This window comes from Ornithorhynchus anatinus, chromosome X1 (genome assembly GCF_004115215.2).
Source record: "Ornithorhynchus anatinus isolate Pmale09 chromosome X1, mOrnAna1.pri.v4, whole genome shotgun sequence".
Lineage (NCBI taxonomy): Eukaryota > Metazoa > Chordata > Mammalia > Monotremata > Ornithorhynchidae > Ornithorhynchus > Ornithorhynchus anatinus.
In genome coordinates this window covers 40992422-41016194 of record NC_041749.1, presented here as the reverse complement: position 1 = coordinate 41016194, position 23773 = coordinate 40992422, and the positions used below count along the sequence as shown (strand labels likewise).

The 23773-nt window shown below is 50.3% G+C and overlaps 1 protein-coding gene and 1 non-coding gene across 2 annotated transcripts in view; both read left to right on the top strand.

The window, feature by feature from the left end:
* Positions 1-2220: 2220 nt before the first annotated feature.
* The window catches only part of LOC100079308 (solute carrier family 22 member 4), a 92051-nt gene continuing 70498 nt past the window's right edge, over positions 2221-23773 (top strand). Inside the window, exon 1 of the mRNA XM_029051502.2 lies at positions 2221-2679. Within this exon, the coding sequence (XP_028907335.1) occupies positions 2287-2679 (393 nt within the window). The 5' untranslated portion in view covers positions 2221-2286. The remainder of the gene's footprint in view (positions 2680-23773) is intronic.
* On the top strand, positions 19053-19189 carry LOC114807071. Its single transcript, XR_003755124.1, has one exon. It is a non-coding gene; the product is annotated as a small nucleolar RNA SNORA7 (small nucleolar RNA).

Sequence of the window (23773 nt, the reverse complement as noted above, 5' to 3'; positions counted from 1 at the left end):
GATTCCGGGAGGAGGGTGTCCAGGTTGGGGTGGGTCCTGGGGGACGGGGCCCGGAGGGAGGGGCGATTGGGGAAGCGGCGTGGCTCAGTGGAAAGAGCCCGGGCTTGGGGGTCAGAGGTCATGAGGTCGACTCCCGGCTCTGCCCTTTGTCCGCTGTGTGCCTGTGGGCGAGTCACTTCACTTCTCTGGGCCTCAGTGACCTCATCTGGAAAATGGGGATGAAGACTGGGAGCCTCACGTGGGACAATCTGATTCCCCTGGAGCTACCCCAGCGCTTAGAACAGTGCTCTGCACGTAGTAAGCGCTTAACCAATACCGACACTATTATTATTATTATCCTTGGGGGCGTGACCCGGGGAGGGAGGAGTGCGGCCGGGTTGGCACGGGGGCGGGGTCCTGGAGGGGCGTGTGGCCCGGGGAGAGGTGCACCCGGGGGTGGCGTGGATTCCTGGAGGCGCGGCCGGGGGTGTGGCCAAGGGCGGGACATGTGTGGAAGTGGGCTGCCAGGGCGTGTGGTCCGGGGTGGCATGTGAGCGTGGTCAGAGAGGGACGTGACCTGTGCGGGTGTGGCCTGTTTATTTTGTCACCACCCCCATGTATTTGGTTTATTTTGTTTAATGAGATGTACATCACCCTGATTCTATTTAGTTGCCACTGTTTTTATGAGACGTTCTTCCCCTTGACTCTATTTATTGCCATCGTTCTCGTCTGCCCGTCTCCCCCGATTAGCCTGTAAGCCCGTCAAGGGGCAGGGACCGTCTCTATCTTTTGCCGACTTGTACATTCCAAGCGCTTAGTCCAGTGCTCTGCACATAGTAAGCGCTCAATAAAATACTATCGAATGAATGAAGAATGAATGAATGAATGAATGAATGAATGAATGAATGAATGAATGAATGAATGGCCCGGGGAGGCGCGCATCTGGGATGGTTTGGATTCCGGTGGCGTGGCATGGGAAGGGGTGGGCAGGGAAGGGCGTGGCTCCTTCGGGCATATGGGCCCGGAGGAGGCGGGCACCCCGGAGGGCCAGAGGGGGCATGGCATCATAATAATAATACTGGTATTTGTTAAGCGCTTACTACGTGCAGAGCACTGTTCTAAGCGCTGGGGGAGATACAGCGGCATCAGGTGGTCCCACATGAGGCTCCCGGTCTTCGTCCCCATTTTACAGATGAGGTCACTGAGGCACAGAGAGGTTAAGTGACTTGCCCACAGTCACCCAGCTGACAAGGGGCAGAGCCGGGATTCGAACCTTTGACCTCTGCCTCCCAAGCTCGGGCTCTTTCCACTGAGCCAGGCTGCTGTGGCATGGGTGGGGCGTGTCCCATCGCGGGCGTGGCAAGGATTCGAGGAGGCGAGGCCAGGGGGCGTGGCCAGGGTGACCCGCCCCAGATGGGCGTGGTTTGATAATGTTGGTATTTGTGAAGCGCTTACTATGTGCAGAGCACTGTTCTAAGCGCTGGGGTAGACACAGGGGAATCAGGTTGTCCCACGTGGGGCTCACGGTCTTCACCCCCATTTTACAGACGAGGTCACTGAGGCTCAGCGAAGTGAAGTGACTCGCCCACAGTCAACACAGCTGACAAGGGGCAGAGACGGGATTCGAACCCAGACCTCTGACTCCAAAGCCCGGGCTCTTTCTACTGAGCCACGCTGCTGGTTTGGGGGACGTGGACTTCCCATTGGGCGCGGCCTGTGTGGGCGTGGCCTCCGGGGGTGGGGCGCGGCTCCGGGTGGGCGTGGCTCTAGCGCCGTGGTCTCCCATTGGCCGAGCTCCACGGGGGCGTGGCCTCCCGGCGTGGGGCGTGGCCTCCCGGGGTGGGGCGTGGCTCCGGGTGGGCGTGGCTCTAGAGCCGTGGCCTCCCATTGGCCGGGTTCCGTGGGGGCGAGGCCCGTGTGGGCGTGGCCTCCCGGGGTGGGGCGTGGCTCCGGGCGGGCGTGGCTCTAGAGCCGTGGTCTCCCATTGGCCGAGTGCCGTGGGGGCGTGGCCTCCCCGGGACAGAAGCGCGGATCGGGGCGGGGCGACGGGGGGCGTGGCCAGAGAGCGCCCCGCCCCGGGTGGGCGTGGCTCCGGAGGCCCGGCCTCCCATTGGGCGAGTCCCCCGGGGGTGTAGCCCGTGTGGGCGTGGCTGCTGGAAGCCCGGCCTCCCATTGGGCGCGTCTCCGGGGGCGGGGCCCGGGGGGGCGTGGCTTGCCCTTCGGGGCCCCGCCCCCCCCGCCCGGGGCAGCGCGCTGCAAAGGGAGCGCTCCTGCCGGGGCTCCGGCCGCATCGCCGCCGCCTTCGGGATGAGGGACTACGACGAGGCGACGGCCTTCCTGGGCGAGTGGGGCCCCTTCCAGCGGCTGGTCTTCTTCCTGCTGAGCGCCAGCATCATCCCCAACGGCTTCAACGGCATGTCGGCCGTCTTCCTGGCGGGGACCCCCGAGCACCGGTGCTCGGTGCCGGCGGCGGCCAACCTGAGCGCCGAGTGGCGGAACCACAGCATCCCGCTGGAGGCGCGGGGCGCGGGGCGGGGGCCCAGCCGCTGCCGCCGCTACCGGCTGCAGGCCCTGCGCAACTTCTCCGCCCTGGGGCTGGCGCCCGGCACCGACGTCGACCTGGCCCGCCTGGAGCAGGAGAAGTGTCTGGACGGCTGGGACTACGGCCGCGACGTCTACCTGTCCACCGTCGTCACCGAGGTGGGACCCCCCGCTTCCTCCGTGCGGAGCATCACCTCCTCCCTCGCTAAGCCCCCCCCTTTCCCTCCCAATTATCATCATCGCCATAATTATGGTATTTGTTAAGCGCTTACTCTGGGCAGAGCACCGTTCTAAGCGCTGAGGGAGATGCAGGCTCATCAGATCGTCCCTCGTGGGGCTCACATTTCTTTTAATCCCCATTTTTAATAATAATAATGATGTTGGTATTTGTTAAGCGCTTACTATGTGCAGAGCGTCCCTCGTGGGGCTCACATTTCTTTTAATCCCCATTTTTAATAATAATGATGATGTTGGTATTTGTTAAGCGCTTACTATGTGCAGAGCGTCCCTCGTGGGGCTCACATTTCTTTTAATCCCCATTTTTAATAATAATGATGATGTTAGTATTTGTTAAGCGCTTACTATGTGCAGAGCGTCCCTCGTGGGGCTCACATTTCTTTTAATCCCCATTTTTAATAATAATGATGATGTTGGTATTTGTTAAGCGCTTACTATGTGCAGAGCGTCCCTCGTGGGGCTCACATTTCTTTTAATCCCCATTTTTAATAATAATGATGATGTTGGTATTTGTTAAGCGCTTACTATGAGCAGATCGTCCCTCGTGGGGCTCACATTTCTTTTAATCCCCATTTTTAATAATAATGATGATGTTGGTATTTGTTAAGCGCTTACTATGTGCAGAGCGTCCCTCGTGGGGCTCACATTTCTTTTAATCCCCATTTTTAATAATAATGATGATGTTGGTATTTGTTAAGCGCTTACTATGTGCAGAGCGTCCCTCGTGGGGCTCACATTTCTTTTAATCCCCATTTTTAATAATAATGATGATGTTGGTATTTGTTAAGCGCTTACTATGTGCAGAGCGTCCCTCGTGGGGCTCACATTTCTTTTAATCCCCATTTTTAATAATAATGATGATGTTGGTATTTGTTAAGCGCTTACTCTGGGCAGAGCACCGTTCTAAGCGCTGAGGGAGATGCAGGCTCATCAGATCGTCCCTCGTGGGGCTCACATTTCTTTTAATCCCCATTTTTAATAACAATAATAATGATGTCGGTATTTGTTAAGCGCTTACTCTGTGCAGAGCACTGTTCTAAGCGCTGGGGGAGACACAGGGTCATCGGGTTGTCCCACGTGAGGCTCACAGCCTTCATCCCCATTTGACAGATGAGGTAAGTGAGGCCCCCCGAGAAGTGAAGTGACTTGCCCACAGTCCCACAGCTCACAAGTGGCAGAGCTGGGATTCGAACCCATGACCTCTGACTCCCAAGCCCGGGCTCTTTCCACTGAGCCGCGCTGCTTCTCTAATCCCGGCTCCGCCGCTTACCAGCTGTATGACTTTGGGCGAGTCACTTCACTTCTCTGTGCCTCAGTATGAAATGGGGATTAAAACTGTGAATCCACGTGGGACAACCTGATCCCCTTGTATCCCCCGGCGCTTAGAACAGTGCTCTGCACATAGTAAGAGCTTAACAAATACCAATATTATTATTATTATTATTATTAATCCCGCCTCCGCCACTTCTCTACTGGGCCCAGTCGCCTCTCTTCTCTGGCCCTCAGTTACCCCATCTGGAAAATGGGGATTGAAACTGTGAGCCCCATGTGGGATCAGGGATGGCGTCCAACCCCATTTGCTTCTATTCATTCATTCATTCCTTCCCTCGTATTTATTGAGCGCTGACTATGTGCAGAGCACTCTACTAAGCGCTTGGAATACTAATAATGGTGGTATTTGTTAAGCGCTTACTATGTGCAGAGCACTGTTCTAAGCGCTGGGGGAGATAAAGGGTCATCAGGTTGTCCCACGTGAGGCTCCCGGTCTTCATCCCCATTTTCCAGATGAGGAAACTGAGGCCCAGAGAAGCGAAGTGACTTGCCCACAGTCACCCAGCTGACCAGTGGCAGAGCTGGGATTCGGCAACAGAGAGGGACCATCCCTGCCCAACAACGGGGAGTCAGACGGCAAAAACAAAACAGTTGTATCCGCCCCCGGCGCTTAGTAAAGTAAACGCTTAACAAATACTGTAATTATTATTACTATGTGCCAAGCACTGTTCTAAGCGCTGGGGCAGATAAAAGGTACTGAGGTGGTCCCACGTGGGGCCCACAGTCTTAATCCCCATTTTACAGGTGAGATCACTGAGGCCCAGAGAGGTGAAGTGACTGGCCCAGAGTCACACAGCTGATAAGTGGCGGAGGCGGGACTAGAACCCAGGACCTCTGACTCCCCCAAACCGTGCTCTTTCCACTAAGTCACGCTGCGGCTCCCCCTTCCCTCTTCGTCGCCCCGACTTGCTCCTTTTGCTCTATCCCCCCCTTCCCCGCCCCACAGCCCTTGTGTATAGATCTACAGATCTATAATTCTATTTATTTCTACTGATGCCTGTTTACTTGTTTGGATGTGAATATATATATATACATATATATATATATGTATATATAATTCTATTTATTTCTACTGATGCCTGTTCTCTTCTTTTGATTTCTGTCTCCCCACTTCCCCGCCTCCCCACCCCCTCCCCCAGACTGTGTGCCCGGTGTGGGCAGGGATTGTCTCTCTTTATTGCTGAATGATACTTTCCAAGCGCTTAGTGCAGCGCTCTGCACACAGTGAGCGCCCCATAAAACGACTGAATGAATGAATGAGCGCTGGGAAAGCGTGGCCTAGTGGAAGGAGCCCGGGTTTGGGAGTCAGAAGTCGTGGGTTCTAATCCCTGCTCCGCCACTGATCAGCTGTGTGACTTTGGGCGAGGCACTGCACTTCTTTGTGCCTCAGTTACCTCATCTGCAAAATGGGGATTAAGTCTGTGAGCCCCATGTGGTTTAATCTGATGACCTTGTATCTACCCCGGCGCTTAGAACGGTGCTTGGCACATAATAAGCGCTTAGCAGATACCTCGGTGGAAAGAGCGCGGGCTTGGGAGTCAGAGGTCACGGGTTCTAATCCCGACTCCGCCGCTAGTCAGCTGTGTGACCTTGGGCAAGTCACTTAACTTCTCTGTGCCTCAGCTACCTCATCTGTCAAATGGGGATTAAAACTGTGAGCCCCACGTGGGACAACCTGATCATCTTGTATCCCCCAGCGCTTAGAACAGTGCTTTGCACATAGTAAGCGCTTAACAAATACGACGATTTAATAATAATAATAACAAATACCGTAATTATTAGAGATCCCTGGACTGGGTCTCCCTTCTCCCTTGAGCACAAAGGAGGGCTAGCCCCGCCTGGGCCTTCTCGCCTGCTGCTACTGCTGCTGATCCCTCCCGTTTAGAGGATTTTAAATTTAAGGTTAATTTGTTTCTTTCCTGGTGGGTGGATGGGTGGGTGTGTGCATGCACGCGTGGGTGCCTGTTGCCCTTTAATCCTGCCACTGTAACGGGTTTGCTGAGCGTGGGGATATATGTCCGTGCCACCACTCCATCCTGTCACCAGCAGATTGGCTTAGACCGTGTGTGGGTGTGCATATGCATGCGTGCGTGCCTGTATATTTGTATATATTATTTACTACTCTATTTTATTATTCATTCACTCAGTAGTATTTATTGAGCGCTTACTATGTGCAGAGGACTATACTAGGCGCTTGGAATGTACAATTCAGCAACAGATAGAGACAATCCCTGCCCAATGACGGGCTCGCAGCCTAAACGGGGGAGACAGCAGAGCAAAACAGAACAAAACAAAAACAAGACAACATCATCGAGACAAACAGAATCAAGGGGATGGTCACCGCATTAAAATAAATAGGTTAATAAATAATATATACAAATGAGCACAGTGCTGAGGGGAGGGGAAAGGGAAGGAGCAGAGGGTAGCGGGGAGGGGAGGAGGAGCAGAGGGAAAGGGGGGCTCAGTCTGGGAAGACCTCTTGGAGGAGATGAACTTTCAGTAGGATGCTGATTATTAATGATTGAGCGCTTACTATGTGCAGAAAACTGTACTAAGCACTTGGAATGTACAGTTCGGCAACAGATAGAAACAGTCCCTGCCCAGTGACGGGCTCACAGTCTGATCGGGGGAGACAGACGGACAAAAACAAGACAGCATAGTCATGATAAATAGAATCAAGGGAATGTACACCTCGTTAACAAAATAAATAGGGTAATCAAAATATATACAAATGAGTGCAGAGCACTGTACTAAGTGCTTGGAAAGTGCAATTCGGCAATAAAGAGAGACAATTCCTGCCCACAACGGGCTCACAGTCTAGAAAGGGGGAGACAGACAGCAAAACAAGGAAACGGGCATCAATAGCATCAATGTAAAGAAAAAGAATTATCGATATATACCCATCAAAACCAGTAAAGAGGGTTTTTATATAAAATGAATAGAATTATAAATCTGTACATCTATATACATGAGTGTTGCGGGGAAGGGGGCAGAGCAGAGGGAGCCAGTGGGGGCGATAGGGAGGGGAGGGGGAGCTGAGGAAAAGGGGGGCTCAGTCTGGGAAGAACTCCCGGAGGAGGTGAGCCTTCAAAAATCGAAGTGGGGGAATGGAGTCAAGGGGGTGGGGGTGGGGGTCCGGCTGAGGGGGGCGACGGGGGCGGGGCCCGAGCCCTAGAGTGACTCCCCCCAAAAATGATGTGTATAAATCTAGGATTCTATTTATCTTGATGGTACTGATGCCGGACTACTTGTTTTGTTGTCTGTCTCCCCCTTGTTTGACTGTGAGCCCGTTGTTGGGCAGGGATTGTCTCTATCTGTTGCTGAATTGCACATTCCAAGAGCTTAGTCCAGTGCTCTGCACACAATAAGCACTCAATAAATACGATTGAATGATTGAATGAATCCTGCCCTTTAATCCTTCCCCTATTACGGAGTTTGCTTAGAGTGTATATGTGTGTGTGTGTGATGCCCGTAAATCCTACCATTAATAGGTTTTTTTTTAGAGTGTGTCTGTTTGTGTGTACGTGCGCACTCTGCCTTTAAATCCAGATTTCCTTAGGCAGTGTGTGCCTATCTATATGTTCATGCACGTATATATGCTGCCTTTAAATCCTGCCACCGATGGGTGGGGATTTTTTGTTGTTTTTTGGGGGGGTTGGGGTTGTTGTTTTGGGAATTTCATCATTGCAATAACCAGCCCTTTCCCAAAATCCACACTGTGGCCCACCAGGGCCTCAGCCCAAGACAGACTTGGCAATAACATGGGCCTTTTCCCAAGGAATGGGGGAGGGAGAGCTGCTCAGGGGAACCACCTGACCCTAGGTGGGTTTTGGTCCCGGCTCTGCCACTTGTCTGTTGCATGATCTTGGGCAAGTGACTTCACTTCTGTGTCCCTCAGTTACCTCATCTGTGAAATGGGGTTTAAGACTGTGAGCCCCAAGTGGGACGTGGATTGTGTCCAACCTGATTAGCTTGTATTCATTCACTCAATTGTATTTATTGAGCACCTACTGTGTGCAAAGCACCCAACTAAGTGCTTGTATCTATCCCAGCCCATAGAACAGTGCCAGGCATATAGAAAGCACTTAATAAATACCATAACAAAAAGGTGCTGTGAGCACCCCTGAAGATCGTGGGTTCCGATCCTAAACACCAGATCTGAGCTGCTCTTGGACATAGGGAAGAGCCTGGTGCGATTCATGCTCCAAACCGTTCAGATATGGGAGGTTGGTTGTGCCCATTGTGACAGTTGGGCGTGGCTGACAGGAGACCAGGAGCTCTCCTAGTTTTCCGTAAAGACTTCAGGCAATTAGGAGGCTCCGGATTTGGTTTTGCACCCTGTTAGATCCAGCATTTGCTTTGAATCATTCATACTTTACCTTGTCCACATTCTATCTTGTCTTCTACATGCTGCATTCGTCCTCTGGGAGAGTGGGAATGTTCAATTCCCCCACCCCCGGGTTAGGGGGAGGAATTGTCAGGCTGCAAAGTGGCCCAGGCCAGGTGAGAGCCACGTGCCATTTTGTCCCCTGATGGTGAGAGCTTGTCACCCCACTCCTCCCACTCCTCCCATGCAGGCAAAGAGGGACTTCAGTGATCTCAGAATCGTCATCATCATTGTTATTAGTAATAGTAGTATCACTTGTTAAGCACTTACTTTGTGTCAAACACTGTTCTAAGTGCTGACTTTTTGATCAAGTTGGACACAGTCCCTGTCCCACATGGGGCTCACGGTCTAAGTAGGAGGGAGAACAGGTATTCATTCATTATAATATTTATTGAGCGCTTACCGTGTGCAGAGCACTGTACAAAGTGCTTGGGAAAGTACAATACAACAATAAACAGCGACATTCCCTGCCCACAACGAGCTTATAGTCAAGACGAGCTTGAATCCCCACTTTTCAGTTGAGGAAACTGAGGCACAGAGAAGTGAAGTGTTACCCACGTTCACACAGCAGGCAAGTGGAAGAGCTGAGATGAGAACCCAGGTCCTCTGGCTCTCAGGCCCATGCTCTATCCACTAAGCTACGCTGCTCAGGATCCTCCAACTGGCATCTCGGAGCCACGCTCTTCAAGCCTCCACTCCCGGCCCCACTCTGCTCCCAAGTTCCCTGCCCCACCAGCTGATTTAGCTACTGGGGTGATTTTTCTGCCAGGGCGAGCTTGTTGGGGGGAGAGGGGATGGTCCCGGAGCCCGTTGAGCCTGGAGCTGCCTCAAACTGGCAGAGAGCTAGGGAAGTAGAGGGGATTGCTCAAAGGGGTGATGAGTGAGGGGCGTGGAAAGTGGAGATGGAGAACAAAAAGGGGTGTATGGAGGTACCCGTGATGGGGGTAGTGGAGTAATAATAATAGTTGTAATAATAATGGTGTTTCTTGAGCACCGTGGAATGCTAAGTCCTTGAGAAAGTACAGTAGGAGCATAAGACACGTTCCCTGCTCACGAGTTTGCACTCCAAGAAGAAGGGGCGGAGATCATGCTGTGATTCAGTCTTGGCATTAAGATGTCTAATTTTAGTTTCTTCAAGTTACCAAGTGGCCATTTTTCGGCCCATCATGGGATGTTTTCAATCCGATCCAACTGCTGGACTGTGCCATCTCGAATCAGCTGACAACCGTATTCATCTCAAGCTGCCAAAAGATCTTATCTGAGGGCTTGCCACAAAGCTCTGCCCACAGAAAGGGCTCAGTAAATACTCCAGTTGAATTCTTTGTCCTCAGCAGGTCCTAGACCTGACGGATAGGAATAAGCGGATGTGCGGGCATATCAGTACTTTGGCGCAAACACACAGTCTCCCACCACTGCCATCCTTGTTGTGGGAGGGGGAGGGGTCCCTTTCAGGGATGGCCCCCAATGGGTATTTCATGCTGAAGGGCAGCTGTCATTTTCCTGCCTCACAAATAAGGAAACTAAACTGACTGGGGGCACATGGACAGGTATTGGAGCCAGCACTTGAACTGAAGTCTCCACTTTTTTTTTTAAATGGTATTTGTCAAGAGCTTATTATTTGTCAAACACTGTTCTAAGCTCTGGGGTAGATACGAGTGAATTAGGTTGGACATAGTTCCTGTCCCACATGGGACTCACAGTCTCAGTAGGACAGAGAACCGGAGAACTGAGACACAGAAAAATGAAGCCACTTCAAGGTCACGCCAAAGGCAGTTGACAGAGCCGGGATTAGAACCCAGGTCCTCTGACTCTGAGGCCCATTCTCTTTCTACTAGGCCACGCTACTTCTCCACTCCCACTGTTTCTTCCTTTGCCTTTTCTCACCCTTAGAGGCGACTTCTGAAAAATGTCCTCCATTATCATTGGCATCATCTGGTTTATCAAATAACCCTCACATGCACATGTGACATCACGCTGCCCGCCCAACAAAGCAGAGTAAGGACCTCAGCCACAGTTGCTTAAGACTCACATCCAAATTCCGAAAGCCCCACAAGTAATTTATTTATGTATATTAGTGACTGTCTTCCCCTCTAGACTGTAAGCTCATTGTGGGCAGAGAATGTGTCTGTTGTTATATTGTACTCTCCCAAGCGCGTAGTACAGTGCTCTGCACACAGTAAACGCTCAGTAAATATGATTAACTGACAAGTTAATTAACAAACATAGCCTGTGGGTATTCAGTAGAGAACTAGGTGATGCCACCTGGAAATACACACAGATGAGGCAGTTTTGAGAGACTGTGTCTGGAGATGGAATAGATGAGGTGGATCAGGTCTCTGTCCTGGGTTGAAAAAGTTTCATGGAGGAATTAGGCCTCATCTTTGAATGCAACACCTCATCTTCCCTCCCAGATCCACCTAACTTTCCCATCATAGTTGACACCACCATCCTTCCCAAATTATCTTCCCTTTTCATGAGCCTTGATTCCAATTATGAAATTATTTATGTATATTAATGTCTGTCTCCCCCTCTAGACTGTAAATAATTTCATATGTATAATTCATAATATGTAGATAAATGCTGTGGGGTTGAAGGTGAGGTGAATATCCAATGTCCAAAGGTCACAGATCTAAGCACACAGACAATGTAAAAGGGAGAAGGAAGGGGGGAAAGAAGATTTAATTGAGAAGATCTTTTCCAGGAGGTGTGAAGGTGGAGAGAGGGATGGTCTGGTTTATATGGAGGGGGGAGGGAGTGCCAAACTTGGGGAAGGAGGTGGGAAAGAGGCAAGATAGATGAGATAGGGGAACAGTAAACAAGCTGATGTTAGAGGAGCAAAGTGTAGGGGCTGGGCTGTACTAGGAGATGAACGAGGTGAGATAGGAGGGGACAAGCCCATTGAGTGCTTTAAAGCCGATGGTAAGTAGTTTCTGTTTGATGTTGAGGTGGATGGGCAACCACTGGAAATTCTTGTGGCGTGGGGAAACATGGACTGCACATTTTTGTAGAAAAATGATCGGCGTAGCAGAGGAAGTATGGACTGGAGCTGGGAGAGACAGGAGTCAGGGAGGCCACTGAGGGGGCTGACGCAGTAGTCGAAACGGGATAGGATGAGTGTATCAGGGTAGTAGCAGTTCGGATGGAGAGGAAAGGGTGGATTTTCGCAATCTCATGAAGATAGGCAATGTACGAAAGCTGGGGCAATACCAGATAATCTGAATGAACTCAGTCCCTGTCCCACATGGGACTCACAGTTTAAGGGGGAGAGAAAACAGGTATCGAACACCCATTTTACATATAAAACTGAGGCACAGAGAAGTCAAGTGACTTACCTAAGGATACACAGGAAGCCAGTGGTGGAGGTGGGATTAGAGCTCGGGTTCGCTGACTCTCAGGCTCGTGCTCTTTCCACTAAGCCACAATTTCGCTTCAGGCACAGACCACTTGGGCTTTACTAACTGACCACTGCCCAGTCCTTCCTACCAGAACTGACCATTACCCAGCATTGGACCTTCACAGTATAGACTCACTTGGGGCAGGAGCTGGCTAGCTGAGAGCTCCTTGAACCTTTAAGTGTCATCATTCGTCTCGCTGCCTCCAAGTTCCCTTCTTCTTTATTCTTGTCCTTATGGCATTTGTTCAACGCTTACTATGTTCCAGGCACTTTACTAAGCAATGGGGTAGATACAGCCTAATCAGGGTGGACACAGTCCCTGTCTCTGGCTCACAGTCTCAATCCCCATTTTACAGATGAGGTAACTGAGGTCCCATGAAGTGACTTGCCCGAGGTCACAGAGCAGACATGTGGTGGAGCCGGGATCAGAACCCAGCTTCTTCTGACTTACGGGCTCTAGGCTCTAGGTCACGCTGCTTTTTCACGTCTTGCTCCTGCTCCCTCACGGTCTCCTGCTTGGCTGTCACGGGTGGGGAGAGTGAGAGCAGGAGGTGGGGGGGGGAGGGGGTGTCTCATGCTGATCTACCCTGCTGGGGATTGGACAGGCGAGAGAAGAGGGGGTAAGGGCCGTGTCGCCGTCTGGCTTGTGGACCTCTGGACTGCAGTTTGGAGAGCTTCTCTCGGTTCCATCTTCGGTGGGAAGGGTCCAGACCCCTCGGCCCGGGGGCACATGGGTGCTGACCGCTACCACGTTCATCCAAGTGGCTGGATTGCTGGGTGTGAGCCTCCTCCGGCCTCCAGCCCTTCCCCCTTCCCAATCGATACCTCAGCTGCCACTCCAATTATCTTCTTGAAGCATCACCCATCTTTTTTTTTTTATGGTATTTGTTAAACACTTACTATGTGCCAGGAACTGTACTAAGACCTGGAGGAGATATAAGGTAATCAAACTGAACATAGTCCATGTCCCATAGTGTGCTCACAATCTTAATCCCCATTTTACAGATGAGGTAACTGAAGAATAGAGAAGTGAAGTGACTTGCCCACAGGCACATAGCAGACAAGTGGCAGAGCTGGGATTAGAAACCAGGTCCTTTGGACTTCCAGGCCCGTGCTCTGTCCACTACTGCATGCGGCTTCTCAACAATTTCAGAGCAGCCCTCTCCTCAGATTCCACCCCAAGCTTCCCATTTCCCTCCACATCAAATGAAATTACCACCTTAATACACTCATCCTATCCCCTCTGGATTATGCATCGGCCTCCTTACTGACCAGCCAGTCTCTTGTCTCTCCCCACTTCAGTCCATACTTCACGCTGCTCCCCGGATCATTTTTCTACAAAAACGCTCAGAACATGCTTCCCCACTTTTCAAGAAGCTCCAGTGTTTTGCCCATCCACCTCAGCATCAAACAAAAACTCCTCACCATTGGCTTTAAAGCAGTCAGTCACCTTACTCCCTCCTACCTCACCTCGCTACTCTCTTATTTCAACCCAGCCCGCACACTTCGCTCCTGTAATGCTAACCTTCTCACTGTACCCCCATCTCACTCATGTTGCTGCCGACCCCTCGTCCACATCCTGGCCAGGAATGCCCTCCCTCCTCAAATCCAACAGACAATTACTCTCCCCCGCTTCAAAGCCTTATTAAAGGCACATCTCCTCCAAGAGGCCTTCCTGACTAAGCCCTCCCCTTTACTCTTCTCCTACCCCCTTCTGCGTCACCCTGACTTGCTCCCTTTGTTCATCCCCCCTCCCAGCCCCACAGCACTTATGTGCATAGCTGTAATTTATTTATTTGTATTAATGTCTGTTTCTCCCTCTATACTGTAAAGCTGGTTGTGAGCAGGGAATGTGTCTGCTTATTGTTATATTGTACTCTCCCAACTCACCCCCATTTAGACAGTGAGCACTTGTGTAATTCCTTGGGGAAACTAAACTTTGTTTTAGCTCCTTTTTTAACAAATCTATCTTATCATCCCAAGACACCTTGCAAGTCGTTGAACCAACCCAACAGTCTTCTCTAGCACTTACATATTTATTAACACCCCCCCCCCCGCCTTGCGCATATATGCATGTTCAATTGTGCCTTCAATTATTTATTCTGACTCCGCTATTTTTCATGTCCATCTTCCCACATCAAGAGCGTGAGCTCCTAAAGGGCAGGGAATGTGTCTGGCTTGGGCTTCTGTTTATTTTCCCAAGCTCTTAGTTCAATGTGTTACAGCCAGCAGTTGCTCAGTAAATGCCATTACAGCTGCTTCTAGTCTGTTTTCATGGAGGGGGTCGATTCAGTAAACCGTCATCCCTCCCTTTCCTCAACCCTTCTTCGTCCCTCCTACTCTCCCATACCTAAGAAGGCATATCTAAGGGGTACTGAAAGACAGATTTGCTGTTGCCTTTTATGCATCTCCCAGGCCTGTGCTCTAGCCAGTACACTATTTGGGACGTAGTCCAACCTAATTAATTAATGTTGGCATTTGTTAAGCGCTTACTATGTGCTGAGCACTGTTCTAAGCGCTGGGGTAGATACAGGATAATCAGAATCAGATTGTCCCACGTGAGGCTCACAGTCTTCATCCCCATTTTACAGAGGAGGGAACTGAGGCACAGAGAAGTGAAGTGACTTGCCCAAAGTCACACAGCTGGTGGAGCCGGGATTAGAACCCATGACCTCTGACTCCTAAGCCCGTGCTCTTTCCACTGAGCCACGCTGCTTCTCTATTTACCTCAGATGCAGTGCTTAGCACTTAGCTCTTAATTAATTGTTATTATTATTATTATTATTATTAAAGGGTCTCTGGCCCTATAAGTGCCTGGTCAGGGGCTCAATGGAGCTCACGTTGACAGAGCTGGGCCGTTCACTACCACTGCAGATGGTACGTCGGAGAATGTCAGAGCAGTGCAGAAAGAAAATAAACACTGGAATCTTCTCCGTTGTTGGGAACTTCCTGAAGCCGCCCCCAGCCCAGAGCGGCTCAGCGGGGGAGGAAGGCCAAGAGGAAGAATCCGTTTGCGGGGGGTGATGTGTTGGCAAGGATTGTCCAGCTCAGTCTGAAGGCCAATGGGTTCGGTTCGATGCCAGCCAGAGGCTGCCACGGAGACACAGGGTCTGCTGTGGACATATCAGTTGATCGATCGATGGCTGATATGGTCAGGCCTCTAGAAGTTGGTTCTGAGTGTTGGAAACTGTAAAGGCAGCCCTAGAAACACCACTGGCAACCCCGAGACCACTACCAGAGCAGTATGGCCTAGTGGAAAGACCACAGACCCGGGGCTTGCTCCCTTTATTCATGACCCGCCCCGTCCCAGCCCCACACCACTTATGTACCTATCTGTTAACTTACATATTTATTTTCATGTCTGTTTCTCACTCTAAACTGTAAGCTCTCTGTGGGCAGGAAATATGTCTACCAATGTGTTGTACTCTCCCAAATGTGGAGAAGCAGCGTGGCTTAGTGGAAAGAGCACAGGCTTGGGAGTCAGAGGTCATGGGTTCCAATCCTAGCTCTGCCACTTATCAGCTGTGTGACTTTGGGCAAGTCACTTCACTTCTCTGTGCCTCAATTACCTCATCTGTAAAATGGGGATTAAGACTGTAAACTCCACGTGGGACAATCTCACTACCCTGTATCTACCCCAGCGCTTAGAACAGTGTTTGCCACATAGTAAGTGCTTAAGAATTACCATCATCATCATTATTATTATTATTGCAGTGCTCTGTACACAGTAAGCGCTCAATAAATATTATTGAATGAATGAATGAGTCAGAAGACCTGCCTGGGTTCTAGTCCCAGTTCTGCCCCTTGCCTGCTGTGTGACCTTGGGCAAATTCATTCATTCATTTAATATTATTTATTGAGCGCTTACTATGTGCAGAGCACTGTACTAAGCACTTGGAGTGTACAATTCGGCAACAGAGACAATCCCTGCCCAAAAACGGGCTCACAGTTTAAACGGGGGAGACAGGCAGCAAAGCAAAACAGAACAAAACAAGCAGTCTAGCGCAGCCATCATCAAGGTAAATAGAATCATAGAAATATACACACTTCACTTCTGTGCCTCAGTTACCTCTTCTGCAAAGTAGGGATGAAATCCTCCCCCTCCCCTACTTAGACCGTGAGCCCCATGTGGGACTGTGTCTGATTTCTGATGACCTTGCATTTACCCCAGCGCTTAGTACAGTGCATGGTGCCTAGTAAACGCAAATTATAGGAGAACTTGACAGTCATTTTGTCTGGAAACCAGAGACCTCGGTTTGGATCCCCAATTCTGCCACCAGCCTGCTGTGTGACCGGAGCAGGGGGACGAATTGCAATCTCTCTGTTCCTTCAGTGTTCTTATCTTTGAAATGGGGCAATAGTAGCTGCCTTCCTACTTACCTCACAAGCTTGTTGACAGGGCAGAAATGTTGGGTAATCACTTGGTAGTGACTAAGTTGGGTAGCCATGGGCAGGTCTTGGTCTGCAGGAAGGAACTGATTGTAGTGCTAGGGGTCGCAGACCGCTCGGGGAAGAAGAGTGCTATTCAGGAATCAAGGTGGTGGTATTATAATCAGCGATGGTATTTATCAAGCGCTTACTGTGTGCCGAGCACTGTACTAAGCTTTTGGGAGAGTATGGTACAACAGAGTTGGTAGCCACATTTCCTGCCCGCAAGGATCTGATGACCAATAAGGGGACTGAGAATTGAATGAGACTGGCTGTAGCTGAGCAGGGCACCCAAAGCAATCAATAGATCAATCAATCAATGGTAATTATTGAGCACTTACTGTGTGCAGAGCACTGTAATAAGTGCTTGGGAGAGTATAATACAACAGAATTAGCAGACATGTTCCATTCCCATAACGGACTTACTTCTACTGGGTATAGTGGACGAAGAATGTAATCTATCCTCATGCTTAGCACGGTGCCTGGCACATAGTAAAGGCTTAACAAATACCTTAAAAAAGGTAGGTTCAGGCAATCAAACAGTCATATTTATTCAGCACTTACTCAGTGCAGACAACTGTACTAAGAGCTTGGGAAAGTACAGTATGACAATAAAGACACATTCCCTGTCCACACGGAGCTAACAGTCTAGAGTGGGAGACAGACCTTAATATAAATAAAGAAACTACTGGGTGTAATAGTCAATAGGACTAGTGTCCTTGTTGTGCTAGAGACAGGGGGGTGTGTGTGATGGGGCTTGTTGAACAGCCTGGAGGGGAAATCAGCTCTTTTCTCGCAGTGAGTCAGTAAACTGTTCCTGGAAGAGGTGGGAAAGGATTCGGGAGCTGTTTTTTCATCTCTTTTCTGGCCCGAAGCATGAGGGTTTTTTACTGCTATAATCGTTGTATAACATTGTCTATCAAATTGCTTTTGGCGTGGACTGTGAATTGCTATGTGTAGAAGCACATCATTTTGACTACTGGTTCTAATCGTAATGTGATTTCAAAGAAAAGGTCACATCCACTTAATTATGCAAGTCTTCTCCCACAAGGCCCTGCCAATAACCCTTTACACTCATTTTTGGCCAAACGTCCACATTAGCCTTTCTCGAGTATGCTCCTGAAAAAATAAAAGGGGGAAAGGTTTTTGTTTTTTCTCTTGTTTTTCATATTTGTTAAACACTTACTTTGTGCCAGGCACTGAATAAAGCACTGGGGTACTTAACAAGCTGATCAGGTTGGGTACAGTCCCTGTCCACATGGGACTCACAGTCTTAATCCCCATTTTACAGATGAGCTCACTGAGGCCCAGAGAAGTGAAGTGACTTGCACAGAGTCACTACAGCAGACAAATGACGGAGCTAGGATTAAACTCAGGGCCTGCTGACTCTCAGAAGTGCTATAGCTACAAAGCCAAACATACTGCTTTTCAGCCATAACTCTCACCTTAAGGGGAAGTAGCATGTGTGTGAATACTAGCAGATTTTTTAATTTCCACTTTTGCTGTTTGTTCATGGATGTAGTAACAACCCCATTTGACCAGTAAGATGCACAGCAGAGGGGTTCTGTGGGGGGTTTTTCCTGAGACACACAACATGGCAGCATTAGTGAGGAGAAATCAGAGTGGACCCCTAATTTACTATTTAGTCCTCTAAGCCACCTTGCTCTTTGAGGCACTCAATCGAACTGCTCCTAAACCCCCTCTCAGCAGAACTGGGAACTTTCTTGCAAAGGTAACGTGTATCAAACCCTCAGCCAATAGCCATGCTATGCGGAGGATGCCACAGACACTGCCAAACTTGTCTTCCCACCCGTGGCGAGACGGCACTTCCCCCGTCCCTGTTGCAGGGGGCAGCGGAAAGGAGAGCAGGGCTGCAGTGCTCCTGCCGTAGTTGGGTTACAGTGCTGTAACAGGGGAAAGCTGAAGGAGAGCAGGGCCGTCACATCCTCGCTGCAGGGGATTTTTGAGGGAGAGCGAGGCTATGAGTGAGTGGAGGAAAGGCCGTGGAAGCCCAGGGGCCTTTACTGGTCAGACCAAAGATCCGCCCAGCCCAGCCTCTGTCTCTGCCTGTCGCAGCAGGAAGTTTGAAGGAACAGTGAGATTGCTGGATTGTTTGATTGTGACAGTTATCCTCTGTACCTTTGATCCTAATGTTTAGTGACGGACCGTCTCATCTTCTTCACTTTTCCTCTTATGACTCTCTGGGCCTCTCTTTCATTCATTCATTCAATCATAGTTATTGAGCGCTTACTGTGTGCAGAGCACTGTACAAAGCTGCTGGGACAGTACAGTGTAATGATAGAAACGTTCCCCACCCCCACCAAGCACTGGGAATGAATGCAAGTCCCTGAACCCAAGGGGCTCCACTGTCTCAGAATGAAGGGAAGAAGAGGGAGGAGACATATGCAAGGAAGGATTGGAATAATAAAAAGTGTCCCGTGACAGGGCTTTGGAAAAATACAAGCACTGTTCAAATCCAAAGCTTCATTATTGTTCCCAAGGAATCTCACCCTCCTTCCCTTCTCTGGGGCAGGTGGAGGAGGGTTGCTGGAGCCGGGGAAGGGCTTCTGGCACTTCCCAGGACTTTCACGAGCTCAGTGATGTCAGTCGATGGTATTTATTGAGCACTTACTATGGAGCACTGTATTGAGAGCTTGGGAGAGTAGTGGAGAGTTAGTTGACACGATCTGTTCTCTCAAGGAGCTGACAGTCTAGCAGGGGAGACAGACATTAAGATAACCTACAAATAAGGGACCCCTCTCAGGGTCGCACCTGGAGAGTGCCCAGTACTCTACCAGTCTCGACTACGGAGGGAGAGTCAAGCAGAGGCATATTCATTCCGTTTCTAACTAGGGCAGTGGCTAGCGAGTGGAAGGCAATCTGCTACAAATCAGAACTCACCTGGGCTGGGCGCAGCGGCATGGGGAGAATCAAGGGCAAAGACTCAGGTTTACTGCACGGAAGGAGGCAGTGGTAAACCACTTCCATATTTTTACCAAGAAAACTCTCTGGATCCACTACCAGAACGATCGCAGACGAAGGTGGGGCGTTCTGGGAGAGATGCGTGCATGGCCTCGCAATGGGTCGAAGATGACTCGACGGCATAAGACAAGTAAGGGAAGCAATTGAATATTCATTCAATAGTATTTATTGAGCGCTTACTATGTGCAGAGCACTGTACTAAGCGCTTGGAATGAACAAGTCGGCAACAGATAGAGACAGTCCCTGCCGTTTGACGGGCTTACAGTCTAATCGACTTTTTATGTCCGTTGGGCGGGAGAAGGGGCGAACTCCAACTCCCATCTTGGACAGATGCTCAGTGGAGGGCTCAGTAGTGGGGACAGGGAGAAGCAACGCTTAGAACAGTGCATGGTGCATAGTAAGCACTTAACAGGTGTCATCGTTATTATTACTGCTGCTACTGCTATTATTACTGGAGAGGAAGGCAGGGAAGTCAGCGAGTGGGCTTCCTCGATTAATCCCTGATTTCCTCTCCCCACTCTCCCTTCTGCCTTGTATTTGGATCTCTACCCTTTAAACATTTGCTATTCACCCCACCCTCAGCCCAACAGCAAAGTATGTACATATCTGTAATTTTTATTAGGTCTGTCTCCCCCTCTAGACTGTAAACTCTTTGTGGGCAGGGATCATGTCTACCAACTCTGTCGTATTGCACTCTCCCAAGTGCTTAGTACAGTGCTCTGCACACAGTAAACGCTCAATAAATACCATTGATTGATTGAGGAGAGAGGTGGGGATGAGGGTGTTCTGGCAGCAAGCTACATCCACAGGAGCGCCAGGCTAGCCCGAATGACATATGACTTTCCATCCAGTCCAGCTTCAGAACCCTATGCCCTTCCCAGGTTGGATACACAGAGCCCCAAGCCATTCCCACTTTGGGCAGGAAGACCCGGTCACGCTTCCCAGCTAAGCCTTGCAGGGCCCTGTGCCCCTCCAGTTGGACATACAAACCTTGGCGCCCCTTCCAGCCAGTCTTGCAGAGCCCTGTGCCCCTCCAGATCGGGCTTGCAGAGCCCTATACCCCTCCCAGGTAGGGCATGCAGACCCTGGCGTCCCCCCAGCCCAGACTTGCAGAGTTCTAGGCTCCTCCCGGGTAGGGCACACAGTCCCTGGCACCCTTCCCAGGTAAGCCTTGCAGAGCCTTGTGCCCCTCCCAGGTCACGCATGCAGAGCCCAGTGTGCCTGCTGGCTATGCTTAGTTCCCAACCTTCCACGAAGGTTTCCAACTGAGAAATCACCCAAGGTGTTGTGGGTTATGGTCAGCTCAGCAGGGATCCCGAAAATTAGTCGGCCAACGTGGGTCTGAAAAGCACAGTGGCCACCAAGCCAACTCTAAACTGGCTCCTGGCACCAGGACATAGCTCGGCTGCCATTGATTTGCTGCATATGGCTCCCACAGGGATCACACCATTGCACGGCTTTGACATTGAGTGGCATCCAGTGCCCCAGCAGTAACACAACCAGCAGAGAGTGGGCGACGGGCACTGGACAAACCCCTAGCAGTACAATCAGTTCCCTCTGGAAGACCAAGCTCCTACTGACTGACCCATCCTGCCCGAGAGAAGACTCAGTCAGTCATATTTATTGAATGCTTACTATGTGTAGAACACTATACTAAGCGCTTGGGAGAGTACAATGTAACAATGTAACAGATACATTCCCTGCCCACAAGGAGCTAACAGTCTAGAGGAGGAGGGAGACATTAACATAAATAAATAAATTACAGATAGATACTTAAGTTCTGTGGGACTGGGAGGGGGGATGAATAAAGGGAGCAAGTCAGGCCAATGAAGAAGGGAGTAGGAGAAGAGGAAAGGAGGGCCTAGTCAGGGAAGGCCTCTTGGAGGAGATGTGCCTTCAATGAGGCTTTGAAGGTGGGGAGAGTCACTGTCTTTCGAATTTGAGGAGAGAGCATTCCAGACTAGAGGCAGGATATGGGTGAGAGGTAGGCAGCGAGATAGATGAGATCGAGGTACAGTGAGAAGGTTGGCATTAGAGGCACGAAGTGTGTAGGCTGGGTTGTAGTAGGAGAGTAGCAAGGTGATTGAGTGCTCTAAAGCCAAAGGAGAGAAGTTTCTATCTGATGCATAGGTGGATGGGCAACCACTGGAGGCTCTTGAGGAGAGGGGAGACATCTTGTCATCTGCCACTGAAAAGTCAAACAAAGGAGCCAAGTCACCTATCGCCCCTTCCCCAGGCTGTGGTCCCCGGGGCAGATGAAGGTGTGGCCCAAGAATTGGTCAGGCTCCCTGTCCTGGGTCCGGGACCCAGGAGCTGGGGGTGAATTGGGGGAGGAAAGCCCAGAGCGGTGGGATGTGGAGCCGGTCCAGTTATGGGGCCAATCCAGGCTTGGGACCCGTCCCCTTCCTTCAGCTCTTGTGTAGCCCCAGGGTGGATATGGGGCCCTCTTCGACCTGCAGCACCCTAAGGCGGCCTGGCAATCTTGGAGCCAGGATCATTGCTGAGAGGTCAAAAGCCATGTCTAGGCTTCAGTAAATAAAAGGGAGCAAGGCACCTGCCAGTTCCTTGGATCCTTGCAGACAGCCAAACCATCCCAGCCCCTAAGAGGCCTTTCGGGGCTTGACTGACCAGCAAATATCCACTGGGAATGACTGCATCCATCAAACGAAGCCAATAGGGGTTACGGTCCCCCTCCTCTCTCTGGGTGGTTAATGCAGCCAGAAAGCCAAGAAAGAGCAAGGCCAAACAGGTCCCAGCTCGGGCTCTTCCCCAGCCCCACAGCTTGGAGGGATTTGAGCTCTTGCCCTTGCACCTTTGCCCCTGGTCCTGGGGGTGGGGGAGATGGGCTTTGCCCAGCCATAAAATGGAGCATTAATGACCCACAGGCAATCCCCTTTAAGTTGCCATTTGGCAGTGGTGAGTGGCAGGGATGTCTCTTGGTGTTTTAAGGACTTTGCCCCCTGGTATGGGATTTGGTCCCCAGGGCACCCTTTGGTCTGTCTGCCCCCCTGCTCATGATGGCTCAGAATTGCTGGTTAATCAGTAATTGAAGAGAAAGTCTTGGAGCATCCTGCTAGTTCTATCTGGGCTGGGGCCAGCAGATTGTGGGTGGAGCTGGATCTGGGCCTGGGGCTTGGGCTGGGAGTTGCATTGAGGCTGGCAATTTGGGGTGGGTCTGGGTTGAGGCTAATCTGGCGAGCAGTGCAACCACTATAGAAGAAGACCCAGCATTATTGGGCACCCAGGAGTGGCCACTGGGATATTTCTTGGGCCGACATCGAGGAAATAAAGCTAGAGGTGGAGGCCAAAAGAGGAGAGAGGATCACAGAGTCAGAAAGTGTGATTTTTTTTTTCCAGGGACAGGTTGGGAGAAATGGGCAGGGCATGTCAAAGGCCGCAGCTTCAAATCCAAAGGCCGCAGCTTCAAATCCAAAGGCAGGAAATGGAGGTCTCAGTGTTAGCCTGGGGCTCCTGGAACTGTTTCGTTTAAGGCTCTTGCCTCCACAGTTTGTAGGCATATTTTGCTTCAAGGGAATAGTTAGAAAATGAGGAGTGCAGGAGTGTGCACGAATGTATTTGTAATAATGTGGTGTCTGCATCTTGAACCATTCTTGAATTCAAAAGACAAATTCCTTTCCTTTTGAGAGAAAAAAATGGTTCAAGGCAACAGCCAAAATCCCTCCAGACTTCAGCCGGGGAGGGTAGTTTGGTGTTTATTCAGAAAGTTTAGGAGCACCAATTCCAGCACACTGCCTGATCAAGAAAAATCAAATGCAGCATCTTCAAAAAAAAAAAAAGAGAGTCACATTAATGGTCAGTGCTTAGCCCCACAGACTACGTTAAAGGACCTGTTGTCAAGCTTTACCTCCAGTAAGGGAGACGATAATTAGGTAATAACGGTATTTATTAGTCACTGGGGTAGGAACAAGATCATCAGATCAGACAAGGTCCCGGTCCCATATGGGGCTCATTGTCTGAGTGCTCAGGAGAGAGGATCCTGGATGCCTGTTTTACAGATGAGGAAATTGAGGCCCTCAGAGGGTAAGTAATTTGCCCGTGGTCCCACAGCAAGTCAGGGCCGGAGGTAGAATTGAAACCCAGAATCCTAGAATCCCAGGCCCCTTCTATTTTCACTTGGCTACTCTGCCTTCCTAAGGCTTATCATCAACCAGCTTCTTCAGACCTCTTTGTCCACAAGAGGCTTTGTCTTGGGTCATTTCCCCCTTTGCCCCACCCCTGCCACCATTTTGTGCCTTCCCCATTACAAGAGGAAGGCTTTGGTCCAAGGATCCAACAGGGAGGAGTAGTTCACCTCCAGAATTTGGTCCTTCGGGTTCTTTTTCCCAGGATTATCTGAGTAAAAAAATTCTGGAACCTAGATCCAGTCCAGGGGTTCCAGAATTCTGTTGGTCCCACATTCCATTTGTGCCAGGATTCCATAAACTTGCCTAAGTATTGTGTGACTCCCTTGTGGCACCCCAAAACATTTTAGC